At 51.2% G+C, this 20,891-nt stretch overlaps 1 protein-coding gene across 1 annotated transcript in view; it reads right to left on the bottom strand.

Annotated features, from left to right (window-relative positions):
- Positions 1 to 18,203, bottom strand: part of Efhd1 (EF-hand domain family member D1) — a 56,606-nt gene extending 38,403 nt beyond the window's left edge. Inside the window, exon 1 of the mRNA XM_004662254.2 lies at positions 17,863 to 18,203. Within this exon, the coding sequence (XP_004662311.2) occupies positions 17,863 to 18,155 (293 nt within the window). The 5' untranslated portion in view covers positions 18,156 to 18,203. The remainder of the gene's footprint in view (positions 1 to 17,862) is intronic.
- Between the last annotated feature and the right edge of the window lie 2,688 nt (positions 18,204 to 20,891).

Below are 20,891 nucleotides of genomic sequence, written 5' to 3'. Positions count from 1 at the left end.
TATTTTTTCAAGGTAGGGTCTCACTCTAGCCCAGGCTGACCTGGAATTCACTTTGGAGTCTCAGAGTGGCCTCGAACTCATGGCGATCCTCCTACCTCTGCCTCCCAAGTGCTGGGATTAAAGGCATGCGCCACCACACCCGGCTTTGTTTTTATTTTTATTTATTTGAGAGCAGCAGAGAGAGAGAGAAAGAGAGAGAGAGAGAGAGAGAGAGAGAGAGAGAGAGAGAGAGAATGGGAGCACCAGGGCCTCCAGCCACTGCAAACAAACTCCAGATGCATGCGCCAACTTGTGCATCTGGCTAATGGGGTTCCTGCAGAATCAAGCCTCAAACCAGGGTCCTTAGGCTTCACAGGCAAGCACTTAACTGCTACACCATTTCTCCAGCCCCAATTCTTTTTTTTCTTTTTTTTTTGTTCCATTATTTTCAAGATTAAAGGCAAGTATGTTTTCAAGCAAGCCCAGCACAAAGCAAGAGCTCACTCTATTGGTCTGGGCTATGGCTCTCATGAAGAGGAAGACTCTGGGTGTTAAGATGCTTTTGGAATGGGACAGCCTTGCTGGATCTGAGTCAGCCCAGGTAGCTGGGACTCTAGATGGGAAGCAGGGGATGCAGTGAGCAGATTGTAGTAGAGTTTCGAGTTCCAGGTCATTCAGAAAGAAGGCAAAGAAAGGGCACAGGCTGGGAGGACAGAGGCCCTGGTGTCCCATGGGAAGCCAGCCTGAGCTGTCCCAGACCGTGGAAGTTGTTCTGGCAGAAGCTCAGAAGCTCTTTATTTGGCGGCGATGATGGTATAGAGCCCAAGGCTTCACGTGTGCTAGGCAAATGCTCTGCCACTGAGCTACATCTCCAGCCCTTCCTACCTTTTCGTTTGAGACAGGGTCTCACTAAGTTGCCCAGACTGCCCTTGAACTCACTCTGTAGCCCAGGAAGGCTTTGAGATCCTCCTGTGTCAAGAAGCTGGGATTGGGCTGGAGAGATGGCTTAGTGGTTAAGCGCTTGCCTTTGAAGCCTAAGGACCCCAGTTTGAGGCTTGGTTCCCAGGTCCCACGTTAGCCAGATGCACAAGGGGGCGCATGCGTCTGGAGTTCGTTTGCAGAGGCTGGAAACCCTGGTGCGCCCATTCTCTCTCTCTCTCTCTCTCTCCCTTTATCTGTCTTTCTCTCTGTGTCTGTCGCTCTCAAATAAATAAATAAAAATTAAAAAAAAAAAAAAGCTGGGATTACAGCTTGCACTACCACACCTGGCTTACAGCTCCTTCAGGCCAGGCAGGCTAAAGGCCAAATGAGCCTGTGATACTGTAGCAATGGGAGGCTAGCCCTAAGCTCTGTGCCTTCCCAAAGGAGTTCTGAGGGGCTGGAACCCAGGCCAGACATGCTCCTGGGAATACTGTTCCTGAGATGCAAACAGGGGCCCCGTGGATCTCAGAGGATGAGAACCTTAAACAGAATGGGCATTCCACATCCAGGCCCCATTAGGGCTGGTCAGGCAGTAAGTGTCCCAGTCCTCTTGACTCCCAGGCCAGGAAGTCCGGGAAGGAAGGGCCAGGGAAGGTTCTGGGTGAAGGGCAGCCCAGCAACCTGGGGGAGGGAATATGACCTCCAAGACAGCCAAGAGCTGTAGTTCACCTCAAGTGCAGGGTGCAGACTGGCCTATGGGTTCCAACTGAAGAGCACACCTTCTACCCTCGGTCTCAGGCCTCCATCACCTGTGCAAGCAGGACTTCTTTCATGCTGGCACCACCTTAAACCCAGTGGGCAAGGGCATCCAGCTAGAACCAGTGACCTAATTAAGGCCCTGACTATACACCCAGTGGTCACGCGATCTTGGGTACAACCTGAGAAGGTGGTCATTTACCTTTTTCCACATCTCACTTACAGGCTTGTGTCTGTGTGGGTGCTCTGCTGAAGGGAGCATGGGACCCCTGTGCAGGCTCCAGTTACCTCCTGGCAGTGATGAAGGCCTTGGGGCAATTCCAGCAGGCCAAGCTCAGAACCTCTGCAGAGGGCAAGCCACCTGCCCTGACCATAGCCCTTGCACGGGCCTGGGGGGCCACAGGAAAAGGGTGACCACACTCAACCATACTTTGTTCCTGGGCTGGGGATATAAGTCAATGGTAGAGCACTTGTTTAGCATGACAAGACCCTGGGTCCAATCCTCAGCATTATAGAACATTGTTCTTTCTTTCTTTCTTTTCTTTTCTTTCTTTTTTTTTTTTTTAGGGCTGGGGAGATGGCTCAGCAATTAAAGGATTTCCTTACAAACCCTGCTGGCCTGTGTTGGCTGGGTTCAATTCCCCAGTACCCAGGTGAAGTCAGATGCACAAAGCAGAGCATGCATCTGGAGTTTGTCTGCAGTGGCAAGAGGCCCTGGCATGTCTGTTCATTCTTATTCTCTCAATCTCTCTCTCCTTGCAAATAAAATTTAACTTTTTTTTCTTTAGGGCTAGAGAAAGATGGCTCAGTGGTTAAGATGCATGCCTGCAAAGTCTAAGGACTGGGGTTTGATTCCTCAACACCCATGTAAAGCCAGATGCACAAAGTGGCACATGTGTCTGAAATTTGTTTTTAGTGGCTACAGGTCCTGGTATGCCCATTCTCTCTGTCTCTCATAAATAAATCATAAATAAATAATACATATATATATTAATTTCTTTAAGCCAGGGGTGGCGGCACATGCCTTTAATCCCAGCACTTAGGAAGTAGAGGTAGGAGGATCACTGTGAGTTCAAGACCACTGTGAGACTACATAGTGAATTCCAGGTCAGCCTGGACTAGAGTAAGACTCTATCTCAAAGAAACAAATAAGAAATAATTCTTTAAAAAGACCTTCCTTGGCTTTCTGAAGGAAAATGCTGGAAGGGGAGAGGGAAGGGAACTATACCAGAGACAATAGCTTATAGATCTAAGTACCAGCTGGGAACTGAAGGACATGGCAGAGGCTGCGGAAGGTCAGCCCAGTGAGGAGGACAGGTTGGGAAAAGTGGAAAGAAAGCAGGTAACAGTGGACTTGAAGGTGAGCAATGAGAGAGGCCTGGATTTTGTGCATTGGCAATAGAATGCCACCGACTGCTGGAGCTCCAATCTACAAAGCACTTCTGAGGAGAGAAACACACCATGTAGGCTCCTTTGGGCTGCCCCAGGAGGAGGTGGAGGTCAAGTGTGAGGCGGAGTCCAGCTTGGAGCCAGAAGAGGCTGTGCCCATCATAGCCTTACCTAAACGTACAAGAAGCTGGGTCAAGGGTGGCTGAGGTTTGGAGCCTAGGAAGCTGCGGTGAGAGTGACTCAGGAGAGGCCCATAACACAGAGGAAAAGCCACCAGAGTTCAAATTGCAGCTCCATCACTTACAAGGTGAGGTCCCTGGCTTCCCTGTGCATGTTTCCTTGCTATCACATCAGGCTGGCCGCTGCCATCCACCCCAGAGCATCGGAGGCAAGAAATGAGCTCTAGCTGGGCGTGGTGGCGCACGAAATGAGCTCTAGCTGGGCGTGGTGGCGCACGCCTGCAATCCCAGCACACGGGAGGCAGAGGTAGGTAGATCGCTGTGAGTTCGAGGCCACCCTGACATAGTGAATTCCAGGTCAGCCTGGGCTAGAGTGAGACCTTACCAAAAAAAAAAAAAAAGAAAGAAAGAAAGAAAGAAAGAAAGAAAGAGACAGAAAGAAAGAGGTCAAGAAAAAGGAAAGGAAGAAAGAAAAGAAAAGGAGTTGCCATCACATGCGCCTGGCTAAGAACAGAGCCTGTATGTACAAGTAGGCTCTCCTCGTGGCTCCAGAGTGCTGCTGAGGAGCCCAGTTCCCAGTACCTCTGGTAGAGGGGCACAAAGTGACTTGGGAGGGTAGAGGTAGCCACTGCCTAGGCCAAACTGGGCAGGATCCAGGACCAAGTTCCCCAGGGCCATGACTGAACTTACCAGTGCCCCATGGAGCTGTCAGCAGCGAGATATTTTTGGCAAGAGCTGTCCCAAGGCACAATGGGTATTCAGTAAGCAGTGAGGTGGGGGGAGGGGGATCGCTTTGCTGTCTCACCACCAGGAAGGGTCGGGAGAACCAGCCTTAGGCACACCACAGCTTGTGACTCCTGAACAATATCCTCTTACTTCCTGCAAAGTTAGTCCTAGTTGGCAGCACTGTCAGCCTTGGATAGGGAGACCAGGCAGCCACCCCACCCACCAAAGGTGAGGGCCGCCAGCTTGGGATCAGACCTTCACACAGCTAGGGGGCGCCCCCATGCCGTTCTATTAGGTCCCCACCAGTCCCCACCCCACACCAAGCCCTGCCTGGCCTGGGACCAGGAAACGGCTCCTACGGGGATTCTGCAGCTGTCGCCTACAGCACAGGCCTAGCTCCCCAACCAAAGAACCGACTTTCATTCTGAAGCAAGGGATGCCAGGCTAAGATCAGAAAATAAAACGAGGCCCAGAACCGGTGTAGCGCAGTGGTAGATTGCCTGCTACACACAAGGCTCTGTGTAAATCCATCCCCAGCACTGAAAAACGAGACCAAAAAAAAAACATGCTGGGTGTGGGCTGGAGGGATGGCTTAGTGGTTAAGGAACTTGCCTGCAAAGCCAAAGGACCCAGGTTCGATTCCCCAGGACCCACATAGGTCAGATGCACAAGGAGGCACATGTGTCTGGAGTTCATTTGCAGTGGCCAGAGGCCCTGGTGCGCCCATTCTCTCTCTCTCTCTCTCCCTGCCTATTTCTGTATCTCTCTTTCTCAAATAAATAAAAATAAAATATTTTTTAAATGCTGAGTGTGTTGGTTCACTCCTGTAAGCCCAGCCCTGAGGAGGCTGAGGTAGGAAGACCAAGGCCAGTGTGGGCTACAGAGTGACCCTGTCTCAAAAAAAAAAGGTGGCAGGCTCCCTGTTGTAAAACAAAGCCCCAAAGTTCAAAAAGAAAAAGAGGGCCAGGTGTGGTGGCACATGCCTTCAATCCCAGCACTCGGGAGGCAGAGGTAGGATAGCCATGGGTTCAAGGCCAGCCTGAGACTACATAGTGAATTCCAGGTCAGCCTGGGCTACAGCTAGGCCCTACCTCGAAAAAGGGGAGGGTGCTGGAGAGATGACTTAGCGATTAAGTGCTGATCTGTGAAGCCTAAGGACCCCAGTTTGAGGCTTGATTCCCCAGTACCTACATAAACCAGATGCACAGGGTGGTACATGCATCTGGAGTTCATTTGCAGTGGCTGGAGGCCCTGATGCACTCATTCTCTCTCTCTCTGCCTCTTTCTCTCTCTGTCTGTCTGTTGCTCTCAAATAAATAAAATAAACAAGCTGGGCATGGTGGCACATGCCTTTAATCCCAGCACTCGGGAGGTAGATGTAGAAGGATCACCATGAGTTCGAGACCACCTTGAGACTACATAGTTAATTCCAGGTTAGCATGGACCAGAGTGAGACCCTACCTCGAAAAACCAAAACCAAAACCAAAACCAAAACCAAAACCAAACAAACAAACAAACAAAAAACACATGGTAGAGAGATGGCTTAGCAGTTAAGCACTTGCCTGTGAAGCCTAAGGACCTCGGTTTGAGGTGCGATTCCCCAGGACCCACGTTAGCCAGATGCACAAAGGGGCGCATGTGTCTGGAGTTCGTTTGCAGTGGCTAGAAGCCCTGGCACACCCATTCTCTCTCTCTCTCTCTCTGCCTCCTTCTCTCTGTCGCTCTCAAATAAATAAATAAAAATAAACAAACAAAAAACCCAAAAAATAAATAAATAAAATAAACAAAAAGAAAAAGGAAAAAAGGAGGGGCAGGGAGGTGGTGAGATGCATGTACCCCCCTACGATGATGAAGAGAAGGAGGCTGAGTGGGGGGGGGGGTTGGAAGAAAGGGTTTTTCAGCAAACGCTACTCAACGACAGAAGGCAAGCAGGAACAAAGCAGAGAAGTCACTGTGCCCTCCACACCCACAGAGGCAGGTAGGGCAGGGGATCACCTGAAAGGTGGCCTAGGCAGCAGCTGACACAGGCACCTCACGCAGCTCCTAGCACAATCTGTCATCAAGCCTGCCAGGCCACAGGTAGGAGAAAAAGACAGGGGATGGTGTGACTTGCAAAGACAGACTTGTGCTAGGCGTGGTGGCGCACGCCTTTAATCTCAGCACAGTGGAGGCAGAGGTAGGAAGATCGCCGTGAGTTCGAGGCCACCCTGAGACTACATAGTGAATTCCAGGTCAGCCTAAACTAGAGTGAAACCCTACCTCGGAAAAAAAAAAAAAAAAAAAAAAAAACCAGACAGACATGAGTGTTCTAGGGGAAAGGACTTTGAGAGCCACCCTTGTTCATGACAGACTCCATACCTTGTCACCAGAATCCAGGCAGCCTGCCATCTAAAACCCACTTGTAAAGACAAAAATACAGGTGTCTGTCTGAGAGCCGTGGCACATGATCTCACAAAAAGGTTCCAGAAGGCCACAGCTGTGGCCCACCCCTACTAACAATCCCTAGCGCAGCCCATGTGACCTAGAACTCACTCTCTAGTTCCAGGCTGGCCTCAAACTCACTGTGAGGTAGGGGCTTGCTCTAGTCCAAGCTGACCTGGAATTCACTCACTATGGAGTCTGTGGTGGTGTGATTCAGGTGTCCTCCATAAACTTAGGCATTCTGAATGCTAGCTCCCCAGCTGATGGATATTTGGGAATTAATGCCTCCTGGAGGGAGTGTATTGTTGGGGGCAGGCTTATGGGTATTAAAGCCAGTTTCCCCATGCCAGTGTCTGGCACACCCTCCTGTTGCTGTGGTCCACCTTCTGTTGGCCAGGGGGTGATGTCCACCCTCTGCTCATGCCATCATTTTCCCCTGCTATCGTGAAGCTTCCCCTCGAGCCTGTAAGCCAAAATAAATCTCTTTTTCCCAGAAGCTACTCTTGGTTGGGTGATTTCTACCAGCAATGTGAACCAGACTGCAACAGAGTCTCAGGGTGGCCTCGAACTTATGGTGATCTACCTCTGTCTCCTGAGTGCACCACCATGCCTGGCTCTGTTTTTGATTTTTTTTTTAAGTATTTTCATTTATCTATTTGTGAGCAGAGAGAGAGAGAGAGAGAGAAGAGAGCAGAGAGATAGACCAAAAGAATGGGCACACCAGGGTCTCCAATCACAGCCAAAGAACTCTAGACGCATGTGCCACTCTGTGCATCCAGCTTGGCATGGGTCATTAAGCTTTACAGCAAGCACCTTAACTGCTGAGCCATCTCTCCAAGCCCTTGTTTTTGTTTTTTTCCTTCAGATTTTCAAGGTAGAGTTTCACTCTAGCTCAGGCTGACCTAGAATTCACTATATATAGTCTCAGGGTGGCCTTGAACTCATGGTGATCCTCCTACCTCTGCTTTCCAAATGCTGGGATTAAAGGCATGCGCCACCACACAGCTCCTTGTTTGGTTTCTTGAGACCGTCTCTTATAGCCCAGGCTGGCCTCAAACTCTATGGAGTTGAGGATGACCTTGAATCTTGATCCTCCTGACTCTATCTCCTGAATACTGGGACCCTAGGAGCGGGTCACCGTGCCTGGCTATGATCTCCCCCTTGATTAGAAGTCTTTCCTGTCTCTGCACTTTGTCCCTGCTGGATATAACTTGGGAAAGCTTGTCATCTTGCCATCAGCCCAATGGTGACAACAAATGAAGTCACTGGAAGGAGGGCAGAACCTGTGACCTTGATGCTAGCAGCAACCTGCCATGTCCAAGGCCACCCTTGTCCTCTGGACTCCCTGCTATTGATGGGTGAGTTTGGGACACGCAGCACATCCACACAGCAAGTCGCAGCACTGTCTGAGCGCGCATGCTCCGGCCTGGCTGTGGTTTTGGAACGGCCTCAAGCTTCCACTCTCGAAGTCCTAAGTAGCTTCACTCTCAGGAAATGTTAAACTTGGGAGCATCACACTTTATTAATGAAAAGTAAACCTGGCATGGTGGCACGCTCCTAACACACCTGTAATCCCAGCACTCAGGAAGCTGAAGCAGGAAGACTTTGAGTCCAAATCAACCCAGGCTGCAAATCAAGATCCTACCTTAAAAAAAAAAAAAGACAGAGCTGGAGAGATAGCTCAATGGTTAAAGACCCTTGTTTGCAAAGCCTGACAGACTAGGTGTGATTCCCAGTATTCATAGAAAGCCAGATGCACCAAGTGGCACATGTATCTGGAGTTCGTTTCCTGTGGTACTAGGTCTCGGTATGTACATTCTTATTTCTTCTTGCTCCCTATCCCTTTCTCTGCTTGCAAATAAAGAAATATTTTTTAAAAATCAAACAAAAGGCAAATAAAAATAAAGTGTTCTTTAAGCTACAGGATTCTCTACAAACTAGTAGAACTCAACTATTTTTGGAAAAATGAGCTAGATCCCAGCAAAGTGGTTCTGTAAAGGACTTCCAAGGGTTCAAAGACTTCAGGTCAAAACTCTTTTGAAGCTGGGTATGGTGGTGCACGCCTATAATCCCAGCACTCAGGAGGCAGAGGTAGGAGGATCACAGTGAGTTTGAGGCCACCCTGAAACTACATGGCGAATTCCATGTCACCCTGAGCTAGAGGGAGACCCTACCTTGAAAAACAAAACAAACAAATAAACAACAACAAAAAAAACTCTTGTGCCGGGTGTGGTGACGCACACCTTTAATCCCAGCACTCTGGAGGCAGAGGTAAGAGGATCGCCATGAGTTCAAGGCCACCCTGAGCAGCCTCTGCTAGAGTGACTACCTCGAAAAACGACAACAACAAAAAACCCTTTTGGATCTGAGCATGGTGGAGCATGCCTTTAATCCCAACATTTGGGAGGTAGGAGGATTGCTGTGAGTTCTAGGCCAGCCTAGGCTAGAGTGAGACCCTACCTCCAGAAAAAAACAAAAAGAACAAAAGAAAACAATGTGATGTGGAGGAGACTTCCTTGAGAGAACAGTAGGAAGCAGGGAGGGGGAGAGCCCTCCTAAAAGAGAAAATCAAAGAGGAGTGGGTGGAGGTGTAGGGAGAGCCGTCCTGCAAAGAGAAGACCAGGGCCGGCAATGGTGGAGGCGCCTTCTGGCTCCTCGTCCTCTGCCAGTCACGCATTGTGGCAAATGAACTCGCCCAGAGCACATTAGACATAGTTCCAAATCATGGTTTCTTTCTGCTAGAAACCAAGGCCCTCAGACGAGCCCGGGTTCACCTCCCAACCAAGAGTTCAGAGCAGCCCCAGGACCTCTTGCCCCTCTCTTAATTCAAACTGGGTAAACGTGCAAACTCCTCAGGCCAGGTGAGAAAATTTCAAATTCAAGGTGAACCACTCTTGGCTAAGGGCTGCAATGAAGGGTGCTGTGGTTACCTTCATGTTGCTGTGAGAAAACCCTCCCATCCAAAGCAGTGGGCAGGACCAGCGGGGAGAGTTTATTTTGGCTTACAGGCTCCAGAGGAAGCATCACAATGGCAGGGAAAGGGTGGTAGAGCAGAGGCTGGGCATCACTCCTTACCACCACAGCTGGCAAAAAGTAGCATGAGTGAGCTGAGCCCTGGTGAGGCGGACGTTAGGCTCTGACACCATTACTTCCACCCCCAACAACACACCTCCTCCAGCAAGGTCCCGCCTCCCAAACTGCCACCAGCTGGGGACCAAGTATTCAGAACACATGACTTTATAGGGGACTGCTGATGCAAACCACCCCAGGGAATCAAAATTCTCACCTTTCTCCAAGAAGCAAAGGCCTTAACTTCCATTTATTTCCGCCCAGCTTTCCCATCTGCTGGGTGGGTGTGTTCCCACGTGCATGGCTCCCGGTGGAGCTGGCAGCTGGGTCTCTGAGCCCGCTGAGTGCACATGCCACCCCTGAGCTGTGACCCAGTTCCCACCTGCCCCGGGATAAAAGGGAATTCACTGCAAAGTTCTAGGTGCGGCCACAGGTCCCCTCCACCTGCGCTACTGAGGCAGCCTCAACCTCTTTGGCAAATTCCCAGTCTATCCATCTACCTCCCTCTGAGGGATTGAAGGTGTAGTTCAGCGGCAGAGGGCTTGTTCAGCATGCATAAAGCAGGGGTTCCATCTCCAGAAGCAAAAATGAAGGGGGACCCCTCAACAATCTGCACGTTGCACTCTCTCCTTCACTCCTCCCTTCTCTCTCCTAGGCAAGATTAAGGAGAAGAAACAGAAAACAGGAGGCGCATGTCTTTAATCCCAGCACTGAGGAGGCAGAGTTATTCCAGGTCAGCGTGGGCTAGAGTGAGACCCTAAGGAAAATGGGGACAGACGGGTAGGGAGTGAAGAATTCCACCTTTTCAGCAGTCAGTGGTGTCATATCAATGGGGAATGTAGCCTTGGCAGGGCATCAGTGACATCAGCATTTCGAATTCTTTAATAAAAAGGCAACTTTCCCATGGGCTAACGCTCCTCTTCCCACCCTCTCTTTGGGGAGTTGGAACACAAGCGCTCACTGTGCTGCAGAAACACCGCAGCTGCAGTTTAAGCTGGGTCCTGCCTGTAAGTGGCCGTCCTCAGCTCCCTTCCACGGGGCCTCTGGAGCAGCCAGTGTAATTAAAGTTTCCTGTCGAACCTTGATGGCGCGGCCAGCTCCACTCACATTTCAGCCTTGTACACACACTGCGGGTCAGTTTCTTCTGGGCCTTCTCACCCTTCCTTTAAAATCAGGCCACTATTCTCCTGGCTCTGGCTATCCGGTGACACACTTGGAGACGGGCAGGGGACTTGCTCTGCCAGGCTGTTGGTGCCCCTGGCTTCCCACACTCATTAGAAAGTTCTCTTTCTTCTCCAGCACACCACTTACGACCCGGGCTTCCTTGTTAGGACTGAAAAACCCAAGGACAAGTGACACCCACCCTCAGAGCCCAACAAGGCCAGCCTGGGAAATGTCTTGAAAATAAACTTTTAAAAAGCCTTGATAATGTTAAGAAATTTCCAAGCCGGGCATGATGGCACATGCCTTTAATCCCAGCATTCGGGAGGCAGAGGTAGGAGGATCGCCATGAGTTCAAGGCCACCCTGAGACTCCATAGGGAATTCCAGGTCAGCCTGGGCTACAGTGAGACCCTACCTCGAAAAACAAACAACAACAACAAAAATAACAATAACAAAAAGGAAAAAAATACATACATATAATTTATTTGCAAGTAGAGATAGAGAGAATGGGCACAACAGGGCCTCCAGCCACTACAAAGGAACTCCAGACACATGCACCACTTTGTGCATCTAGCTTTGCATGGATACTGGGGAATCCAACCCTGGTCATTAGGCTTTGTAGGCAAAACTCCTGAGCTATCTCTTCAGCCCTAGCGTGTGCGTCTTGACACCACTGAAAAGTGACATTGCTGAAGCCAGCATGCTCCTGGCACAGGCGGGCGCAGGTCTCCTTGCTCTGGGTTGCTATACTATGTGCTAATCCTCCTGGGGGAACAGGGGTGCATCCTGCTGGCTTTGGACAAGTCTGAGATTCCCGCCTTCCTGAATTTGAGGACCTCCAAGGAATTCCTGTCTCCAAAGATGATATGTGGGGAGCAGGCAGTTAGTCCCACGGGGTGAATAGCATTGGGTTCAATAGCATTCCCTTTCACCCCCAATCATGCCCACCCGGAACCGTATAACACGACCTTGATTGGAAATAAGGTCTTTGTAGATGTAGTAAGGCACATGAAGACGAGGTCATACTGGGGCTGGGGGGTGGTTCATCGGCCAAGTGAGCTTCCTGAGCAAGCGTGAGTACGGAGGGGGTCAGACTGCCAGAGTTCAAATACCCATACCCCACATAAACAGCGGGGCCACACACAGATCTTTTAAGCCAGAAGAGCCCTCCTGGAAGCATTGATGGGGCTGGCTTTGAACCCAAGAAGCCTAGGCTCCAAGGCTACCCGGGTTGTCCACCATGAGGAGACAGTGAGGAGGAGCCATCCAGTGGGAGGCGATGTGGCAGGCTACATGCTCTGGGCAGGAATAGCAGCAGCTTTTTACTCGAGCACAGGAGGAAAACAGATGGTTTAGCAGCTGGAGAAGGGTGGGACAGACTAGCTGGTGGCTGGGATGCTACCTCAGCAGAACGGGCTCCCAGGTCAAAGGACCAGAAAGGGCCTGGCCTGAACACACTGGCCTCTGGGGAGGTGCAGGCTACCAAGGAGCCCCCAGGCTCCCTCACAGGACTTTCCCTGTCTGGCCCGTAGCCATCGGTCAAGATGGCTGCACAGGGAGTATGTCTGGGGCAAAAGGACAAGCAGGTTCATAAAAATATTTTTCTCTATTTATTTAAGAGTGAAAGAAGGGGAGAGAGAGGGAAAGAATGGGCACTCTAGGGCCTCTAGCCACTGCAGATGAGCTGCATATGCATGTGCTGCCTTTCACATCTGGCATACACCGATACTGGGGAATCAAACCTGGGTCCTTTGGCTTTGCCAGCAAGCACCTCAACTGCTAAGCCGTCTCCCTAGCCCATTTTTTTTAAAAAAAATATTTTTATTTATTTGCAAGCAGAGAGAGAGACAAAGAGGAGACAGACACAAAGAGAGACAGAATGAGCATCCGAGGGTCTCTAGCTGTTACAGATGAACTCCAGATGCATGTAGGAACGCCGATATATGCACTGCTTTGTGCATTTGGCTTTATGTGGGTAATGGGAAATCGAACCACAGTCATTAGGTTTTTGCAGGCAAGCACCTTAACTGCTAGGTCATCTTTCCAACCCTTTGGTTGGTTGGGTTTTTTGTTTTGTTTTGGTTTTTTGTTTTGTTTTGGTTTTTTGTTTGTTTGTTTTTTGGAGGTAGGGTCTCACTCTAGCTCAGTCTGATCTGGAATTCACTATATAGTCTCAGGGTGGCCTAAACTCACAGCAATCCTCCCACCTCTGCCTCCCAAGTGCTGGGATTAAAGGCATGTGCCACCATGTCTGGTTATATTTAGTTTTATGAGGTAGAGTCTCACTCTAGTCCATGCTGACATGGAATTTACTACATAGCCTCAGGCTGGCCTTGAACTCACAGTGAGCCTCCTACCTCTGCCTTCCAAGTACTGGGATTAAAGGTGTGCACCATCACACCTATCTTTTTTTGTTTGTCTTCATTTTTATTTATTTCTTTATTTGAGAGTGACTGACACAGAGAGAAAGAGGCAGATAGAGATAGAATGGGCTGCCAGGCGTGGTGGCACCCAGCACTCGGGAGGCAGAGGTAGGAGGATTGCTGTGAGTTTGAGGCCACCCTGAGACTCCATAGCAAATTCCAGGTCAGCCTGGGCTAGAGTGAGACCCTACCTCGAAATCCAAAAAAAAAAAAAAAAAAAAAAAAAAAAAAAAAAAGAGAGAGAGAGAGAGAGAGAGATAGAATGGGCAAACGAACTCCAGATGCATGATGCACCACCTTGTGCATCTGGCTTACGTGGGTCCTGGGGAATGGAGCCTCGAACCAGAGTCCTTAGGCTTCACAGGCAAGCGCTTAACCACTAAGCCATCTCTCCAGCCCCTTAAATTTTCTGTTTGTTTTTACTTATTTATACACCCAGCTTTTTAAAAAGTATATTTATTTGAGGGAGAGAATGGGCATGTCAGGGCCTCTTGCAACTGCAGATGAACTCTAGATGCTTATACAACTTTGTGCATCTGGCTTTATGTGGGCACTGGGAAATGAACCCAGTTTGATAGACTTTGCAAGCAAGCACTTTAACCTGAACCATCTCTCCAGTCCCTAAAAATGTCTTATTTTTTTAAATTTAATTTTGGGCTGGAGAGATGGCTTAGTGGTTAAGGCACTTATCTGCGAAGCTTAAGGACCCACGTTCACTCTCTAGGTCTCAGGTAAGCCAGATGCACAAGGTGATGCAAGCATGCAAGGTCACGCATGCCCACAAGGTGGCGCATATGTCTGGAGTTCAGCTGCAGGGGATCGAGGCCCTGGTGCACCAATTCTCATTCTTTCATTAAAAAAACAATAAATTATTTAATTTATTTATTTGTGAGAGAGAAAGCAGCAGATGTATATAGAGAGAACAGGTGTGCCATGGCCTCTAGCCACTGCAACTGAACTAAAACCACATACAGCACCTCGTGCATCTGACTTATATGGGCAGAGGGGAAGTGAACCTGGGTCCTTGGGCTTTACAGGCAAGCACCTTAACCACGAAGCCATCCTCCAGTCCTAAAATTATCTTTTTTCCTAAAAGTAATCTTTTAAAGTCATGCAAAACCAGACATTGTGATTCGCGCTTGAAATCCCAGCATTTGGAAGGTTGAGACAGGAGGATTGCTGTGAGTTACAGGCCACCCTGTCCTACCTAGCAAGTGCTGGGTCAGCCAGGGATGTATAACAAGACTCTGTCTCCATAAATCAGATATCCAAAACAAAGTCATACAGGACAGCAGAGGAAGCAAAAACCCTGAGAGTCAGCTCTGCAAATCCCCCTCCCCCCAACACACATACACACATGCCCCGTGGCTTTCCCAGGAGGATGGGAGACTCGCTCCAGGACCTGACTAAACTGGGCAAGGGCAGCAGGGAGCATGTGCACGCATGCCAGCTGAAAGGCTCGGCAGAAGGATCTAGAGACAGACAGCCGCCTGAGGCTGCTGGTGGTAGAAGGCAGATGGCCAGTGGGGAGGGAAGAGGAGTCAGGCTGAGGGCTGGTGGAAGCACCACACCCCAGGGCCCTTCAGAAAGTGAGGCTTTGGCCATTCCCCCGGGGGTTCCTGCCACACGCACACTGCCTGCAGACTGGATGAGGGCTAAACCCAGAGTGTATTGGGACAGTCCAGACCGCGAACCTTCTAGACCTTGATCAATCGAAGGGGGGAGAAAGGTAAGTTTCTACTGCCTCTCAGGTGAAGAAGAGCTGGCAGAAGCCCTCCCATAAAGAAAACCAGCAAAAGCCGGGCGTGGTGGCGCACGCCTTTAATCCCAGCACTCGGGAGGCAGAGGTAGGAGGATCACCGTGAGTTCAAGGCCACCCTGAGACTACAGAGTTACTTCCAGGTCAGCCTGGGCTAGAGTGAGACCCTACTTCGAAAAACCAAAAAAAAAAAAAAAAAAAAAAAAAAAAAAACCAGCAAAGCCGGGTGTGGTGGCGCACGCCTTTAATCCCAGCACTCGGGAGGCAGAGGTAGGAGGATCGCTGTGAGTTCGAGACCACCCTGAGACTCCATAGTGAATTCCAGGTAAGCCTGGGCTAGAGTGAGACCCTACCTCGAAAAACCAAAAAAAAAAAAAAGGGGGGGGGGGTGGGTGGGGACAAAACAAACACAAAAGAAAGCCAGCAAGAGCTGGGCCATGGTGGCGTGCACCTTTAATCCCAGCACTCAAAAGGCAGAGGTAGGAGGATTGCAGTGAATTCAAGGCCACCCTGAGACTACATAGTGAATTCCAGGTCAGCCTGGGCTAGAGTGAGACCCTACCTCAAAAAAATATAAAAAAGGAAAAGGAAGGAAGAAAGACAAAGAAGAAAGAAAGAAGAAGAAAGGAAGGAAGAAAGAGAACGAAAGAAAGGAGGAAGAAAGAAAGAAAAAGCAAGAGAGAGAGAGAGAATTATGCCAGGCATGTTGATGCACGTCCGTATACCCAACAGTAGAAAGCCAGCCTGAACTACAGGTGGGAGGGGGCGGTAAGGAAGAGAGATCCACGCACCTGTAACCCCATACATAACAAGCTTGAGGCAAGCCTGGGCTACTTGAGACCTGGTCTCAAAAGGAGGGAGGGGAGAGGGAAGAGGAGGAGACAAAAGATGGGAGAAAAGGAGAGGAGAGGAGGGGAGGAGAAGAGAGAAGTAAAGAAGTAAGAGGGACTGCAGAGATGGCTCAGAGAGTAAGGCGCTTGCCTGCAATGCCTAACAACCCAGGTCCCCCCCACCCCCCGCCACAAGTACCCTTGTAAAGCCAAAAGCATAGTGGCGCATGTGTCTAAGAAAATAAATAAAGTTAAGAGCCGGGCGTGGTGGTGTATGCTTTTAATCGCAGCACTCAGGAGGCAGAGGTAGGAGGATTGCCATGAGTTTGAGGCCACCCTGAGACTCCATAGTGAATTACAGGTCAGCCTGAGCTAGAGACCCTACCTCGAAAAACTAAATAAATAAATAAATAAAGTTAGAGGGAGAGAGAGCATGGAATGACTACATCATCCCAGCCCCTAGATCCAGCCATACCTGAAACTAGTCCTAACTGTTCAGTAACAATTTCCTTTTTGTGCTAATTTTGGTTGCAAGTGACCAAAGAGCCAACCTAGAACTCAGCGGGTCATTAGAGCTCTGGAGAAACCTTGCACAGTCTGGGCCGTCAGCATGGGACCCCAGCCACGCCCTGGTGCACTGTGCCTCGCTCTTGACACCTTGCCGGCTCTCCTGAGATGCTCCGCCGGCAGTAACTTCCCTTAACCACTCTTAGGCAGTCAGCGAAGCAACAGAGTCTTCCAAAGAATGCTTTGCAGAAAAATCAGAAGCAGCTCAACAGAACACAGAACAATGTGAAGATGGGGCTGAAGAAAATGCTAGCTGTGGGGCTGGAGAGATGGCTCAGTGGTTAAGGCGCTTGCTGGCAAAGCTGAAGGACCCTGGTTCAATTCCCCAGGACCCACACAAGCTAGATGCACGAGGTGGCACATGCGACTGGAGTTTGTTTGCAGTGGCTGGAGGCCCATATTCTTTTCTTTCTCTCTCTCTCAAATAAATAAATAAAATAGTTTAAAAAAAATGCTAGTTGTGGGACCATCCGGGTAGGCACAGACCTCCCATGAGAGGCAATAATAAACCCCAAATAAATCACATGGGTCTCTGTTTTCCACCGTCACTCCAGTCTCATCCCTCTACTCGCCATCCTGAGTTGCCCAAAACTGGACCTAGAAAATGTGACTGGAAGCCAGGGACAGAACTCAAGGGGTAGGGGAGGCGGAGGCCGCAGGTCTCACAGGTGTGGGCTCCGCAGACCTCTCCCGCGCCCGCCACCGCGCCTTTAAATAGAACCTCCTGGCGGAGGGCAAACACATTCCAAGCGCTTTTAAAGACGCCCAAGCATGACCTGGCCGGCGGCCTGCGCTCCCCCAGCCATTTCTTCCGGTCTCGGCCCAATTCTGGAAATAATATTAATAGCTCGATGAGACGCTTTCGATGTGCAAAAGGCTTTATAGCCTTAAAAGGCAAGGTACTCTTACTGCTCCCACTCTCCGGATGGGAAAAAACGAGGCCCAGGAACCTTCAGGACAAGACCGCCTAGTGGGTCTCTATATGCCCGCCTTATGCCAGGCGTTGGGAAACCTCCAGGTGCCCCCAGGTTGAAGCTTGCGGAGGGGGGACCGGTGCCAGTGACTAGGTCCGTTTCTCGGGAGCATCGGGAAAGGGGGAACCCACGAGGCGACGCCCCCAGCCCTGGGACGCCCCAAGTGTCTCCCTCGTTTTAAAGCCGAGCGCGTTCCCAACCTGTCTGTACGCCGCGCGGAAGCCAAGGATTAACTTTCCCTTTTGTTTTAAAAGATAAAAGGACAAGGGAGGCTAATTTCTCCCTTGAGGGATAAAGTTAAAGCTGGCAGGTGACGCGCGCCCGCCCGGGGCTCCCTTCCTAGAAGTCGAGCAGGTAGCAGCAACACTGGAGCGGCGGCTGCAATGTGCAATGGGCGGGGCTCGCCGTGGAGCCCCAGAGCCCGGCACCGCGACGGGGACACCGTGACAGATGGGAAGGGGGTCTCCGATCCTCATCGCCTACAAGGTCCCCCCACTCTGCGAGCCACAGACCCAGGCGCGCAGGATCTGGCTCCGTTGGGTCCAACGCCCGGTGCTGTCTGGACCCCCGGCACCTCCTCTCCACCCCTTCCCACCCGAGCGGGCCGGGGGCTCGAGACCAGAACGCTAGGCCACCCCCCCAACCCTCCCCCCGAACGGCTCCTCCCGAGTCCCCCCCCCAGAGGGGGAGCGGGGCGCGCGCTCACAGTTTGAACATGCCCTCCAGGTCCTTGATGAGACGCCGGCTGAACTCTGGGAACTCGGTGTAGGGGTTGAAGACCCGGCAGCGGCGGGGCCGCGCCGCGCCCTCGGCGATGTCCAGACGCCGGTTCAGCTGCGCGCTCAGCTCGGCGTCCGCGCTGGCGGGCAGCTCTCGGGCCGGCGGCTCCGGGACCGCGGCCGCGACGGGTGAGGGCTGGGGGTCGCCCCGGCCGCCCTCCGCCGCCTCCTCGAGCCACAACCGGCGCCGCAGCTTGCGCGCCAGCTCCTCGCTGGACATGGTGACCGATCGGGGGTCCGGGGACGCTGGACCGGGCGGACGGCGCGCTCCTCGCAGGCTCGAGGCTCGGCTCGGCTGTGTCCGCGGGCACCGGGCGGTTGGGTTGGAACCGCGGGTGGGCGGGGCGGGCGGGGCGGAGCCCGGGCTTTAAGGAGGCGCGGGAGCTTGGGGACCGCCAACTGGGCGGGGGGCAGCCGGGGTCCGGGCGTCCAGGGCTTCGAGTCTGCAAAACCCTCTGCGAGGCTGGGGGAACCGCGGGCTGACCCTCCCCCAGGCGCGGGGAGACGGATCCTGGGATCAGCCCTGACGCTGCCGCCCGTGTCAGCCCTCGGGGGAGCCCAGGGATCTGGTGATCTCCCGGGGAAACGGTCGCAGGGGTTGGGGAGAAATCTCACGACGGTTCCCCGAGAAGCGCCGGGTGCCGTGCGGGAGAACCGCGTCCCCGGGACTCGGCGCGCCCTCGCGGGTGGGGTGGGCACCGCTGCCCCGAGGGCCCGGGGGTGCCTGCAGAGAGAACTGCTGCTCCAGGGCTCACTGACGTCTCCAAAACAAACCAAAAATACTAAACACAATAAACAAACGAGGGGGAAACTCCCCAGGAGGTAAGCGACCTCTCTTGTTCCTGAGTTTCTGGTCGTAGTCGTCGCCCCCCGGCCCCCGTGAAAAGAAAAGGCTTGAAAATACAGAAGTAAACCAACATTTTAAACGAAAGCGTGAAAACATGCACCGCCGCCGTCATTCTCCCTAAGGAAGGGGCGTATGGCGCTTACATCAGCCAGCATGGGGAAGAATTTTGTAAACACGGGCCCGTTGCTGCGTGGGGACCGACTCGGCTACGAGCGGCCCCCCTCCGCCCCCGGCTGAAGACAGCGAGTCTGTGACCTCGCCCGGCTGTGGGTGCCTGAGGCAGGGGCGAGCCTGTGATGGGCACATCCCGGAAGATACAGAGGGGGTGGGATTCAGGGCCTGTGCTGTGATTAAAATGTTATTAAAATGTTATTGGGTTAGCTGGGCGTGGTGGTGCACGCACAGCATTGTGGAAGGCTGAGGCAAAAGTCTTAGAGCTGGAGGCCGGCTTGGGGTACATACCAAGACTCTCTGTGTCATAAAAAAGGAAGGAAGGGCTGGAAAGATAGCTTAGTGGTTAAGGTGCATGCCTGTGAAGCCTAAGAACCGAGGTTCTACAGGTCCCATGTAAGCCAGATGCACATGCATCTGGAGTTGGTTTGCAGTGGCTGGAAGCTTTGGCATGCCCCATTCTCTCCCTCCCTCTCCCTCTCTCTCTCTCTTTCTCTCTCTCTCTCCATATATATACCAAAAAGGAAGGAAGGAAGGGTGTGATGGTGCTCGCCTTTAATCCTGCACTCTGGAGGCAGAAGTAGGAGGAGTGCTGAGTTCTAGGCTAGCCTGAGACTACATAGTGCACACCAGGTCAGCCTGGGCTAAAGTGAGACCCTACCTGTGCAGGTGAATAATGTGGTGCCCAGAAGCCATAGGTTATTAGAAAATGTTCAGGGCTAGAGAGATGGCTCAGTGGTTAAGGCGCTTGCCTCCAAAGCCTAATGACCAGAGTTTGATTCCCCAGTACCCATGTAAAACAGATGCACAAAGTGGCCCGCGCATGCAGAGCCACTTTTTATTTTTATTTTTTGCAGCCACTGGGGCTTCTGGGGTGCCCATTCCCTCTGTCTTTCTTCTCTCTCTGCTTACAAATAAATAAAAAATATTTTTAAAAAAGATGGCCGGGTGTGGTGGCACATACCTTTTTTAAATTTAATTTTTTCTCAATTTTTGTTAACATTTTCCATGATTATAAAAGGTATCCCATGCTAATACTCTCCTTCCTCCCCCCTCCCACTTTCCCCTTTGAAACTCTGCTCTCCATTATATCCCCTCCCCATCTCAATAAGACTCTCTTTTATTTTGATGTCATGATCTTTTCCTCCTCTTATGATGGTCTTGTGTAGGTAGTGTCAGGCCCTGTGAGGTCATGGATATCCAGGCCATTTTGTGTCTGGAGGAGCATGGTATAAGGAGTCCTACCCTTCCTTTGGCTCTTACATTCTTTTTGCCACCTCTTCCGCATTAGACCCTGAGCCTTGGAAGGTGTGATAGAGATGTTACTCACTACTCCAGTCACTTCTTTCCAGCACTATGATACCTTCTGAGTCACCCCAAAGTCACTGCCATCTGAAAAGAGAAGATTTTCTACCCAAAATGAGAGTAGCGTTAACATAAGGGTATAAATATTAAGAGAAATGCTAAAGGTGAGGCAAGCGCAAGGTCACACATGCTCACTAGGTAGTAGAGCATCTGGAGTCCAACTACAGTGGCTGAGGCACTGGCACGCCAACCCTCTCTCCCTCTGTTTCTCTCACTCTCTCTAAAATAAAAAATAAAAATAGGGCTGGAGAGATGGCTTAGCGGTTAAGCGCTTGCCTGTGAAGCCTAAGGACCCCGGTTCGAGGCTCGGTTCCCCAGGTCCCACGTTAGCCAGATGCACAAGGGGGCGCACGCGTCTGGAGTTCGTTTGCAGAGGCTGGAAGCCCTGGCGCGCCCATTCTCTCTCTCTCCCTCTGTCTTTCTCTCTGTGTCTGTCACTCTCAAATAAATAAATAAATAATTTTTTAAAAAAAGAGAGAAGTGCTTACTGGGCAGTTTGATAAGCATAGTATATACACTTTTCCAGACATCAGCAGATGTTACACCCCTAGGGCTCATGACTACCCCTGTTTT

The sequence above is a fragment of the Jaculus jaculus genome, chromosome 4 (assembly GCF_020740685.1).
Source record: "Jaculus jaculus isolate mJacJac1 chromosome 4, mJacJac1.mat.Y.cur, whole genome shotgun sequence".
Lineage (NCBI taxonomy): Eukaryota > Metazoa > Chordata > Mammalia > Rodentia > Dipodidae > Jaculus > Jaculus jaculus.
This window is presented reverse-complemented; position numbering and strand designations above follow the sequence as displayed.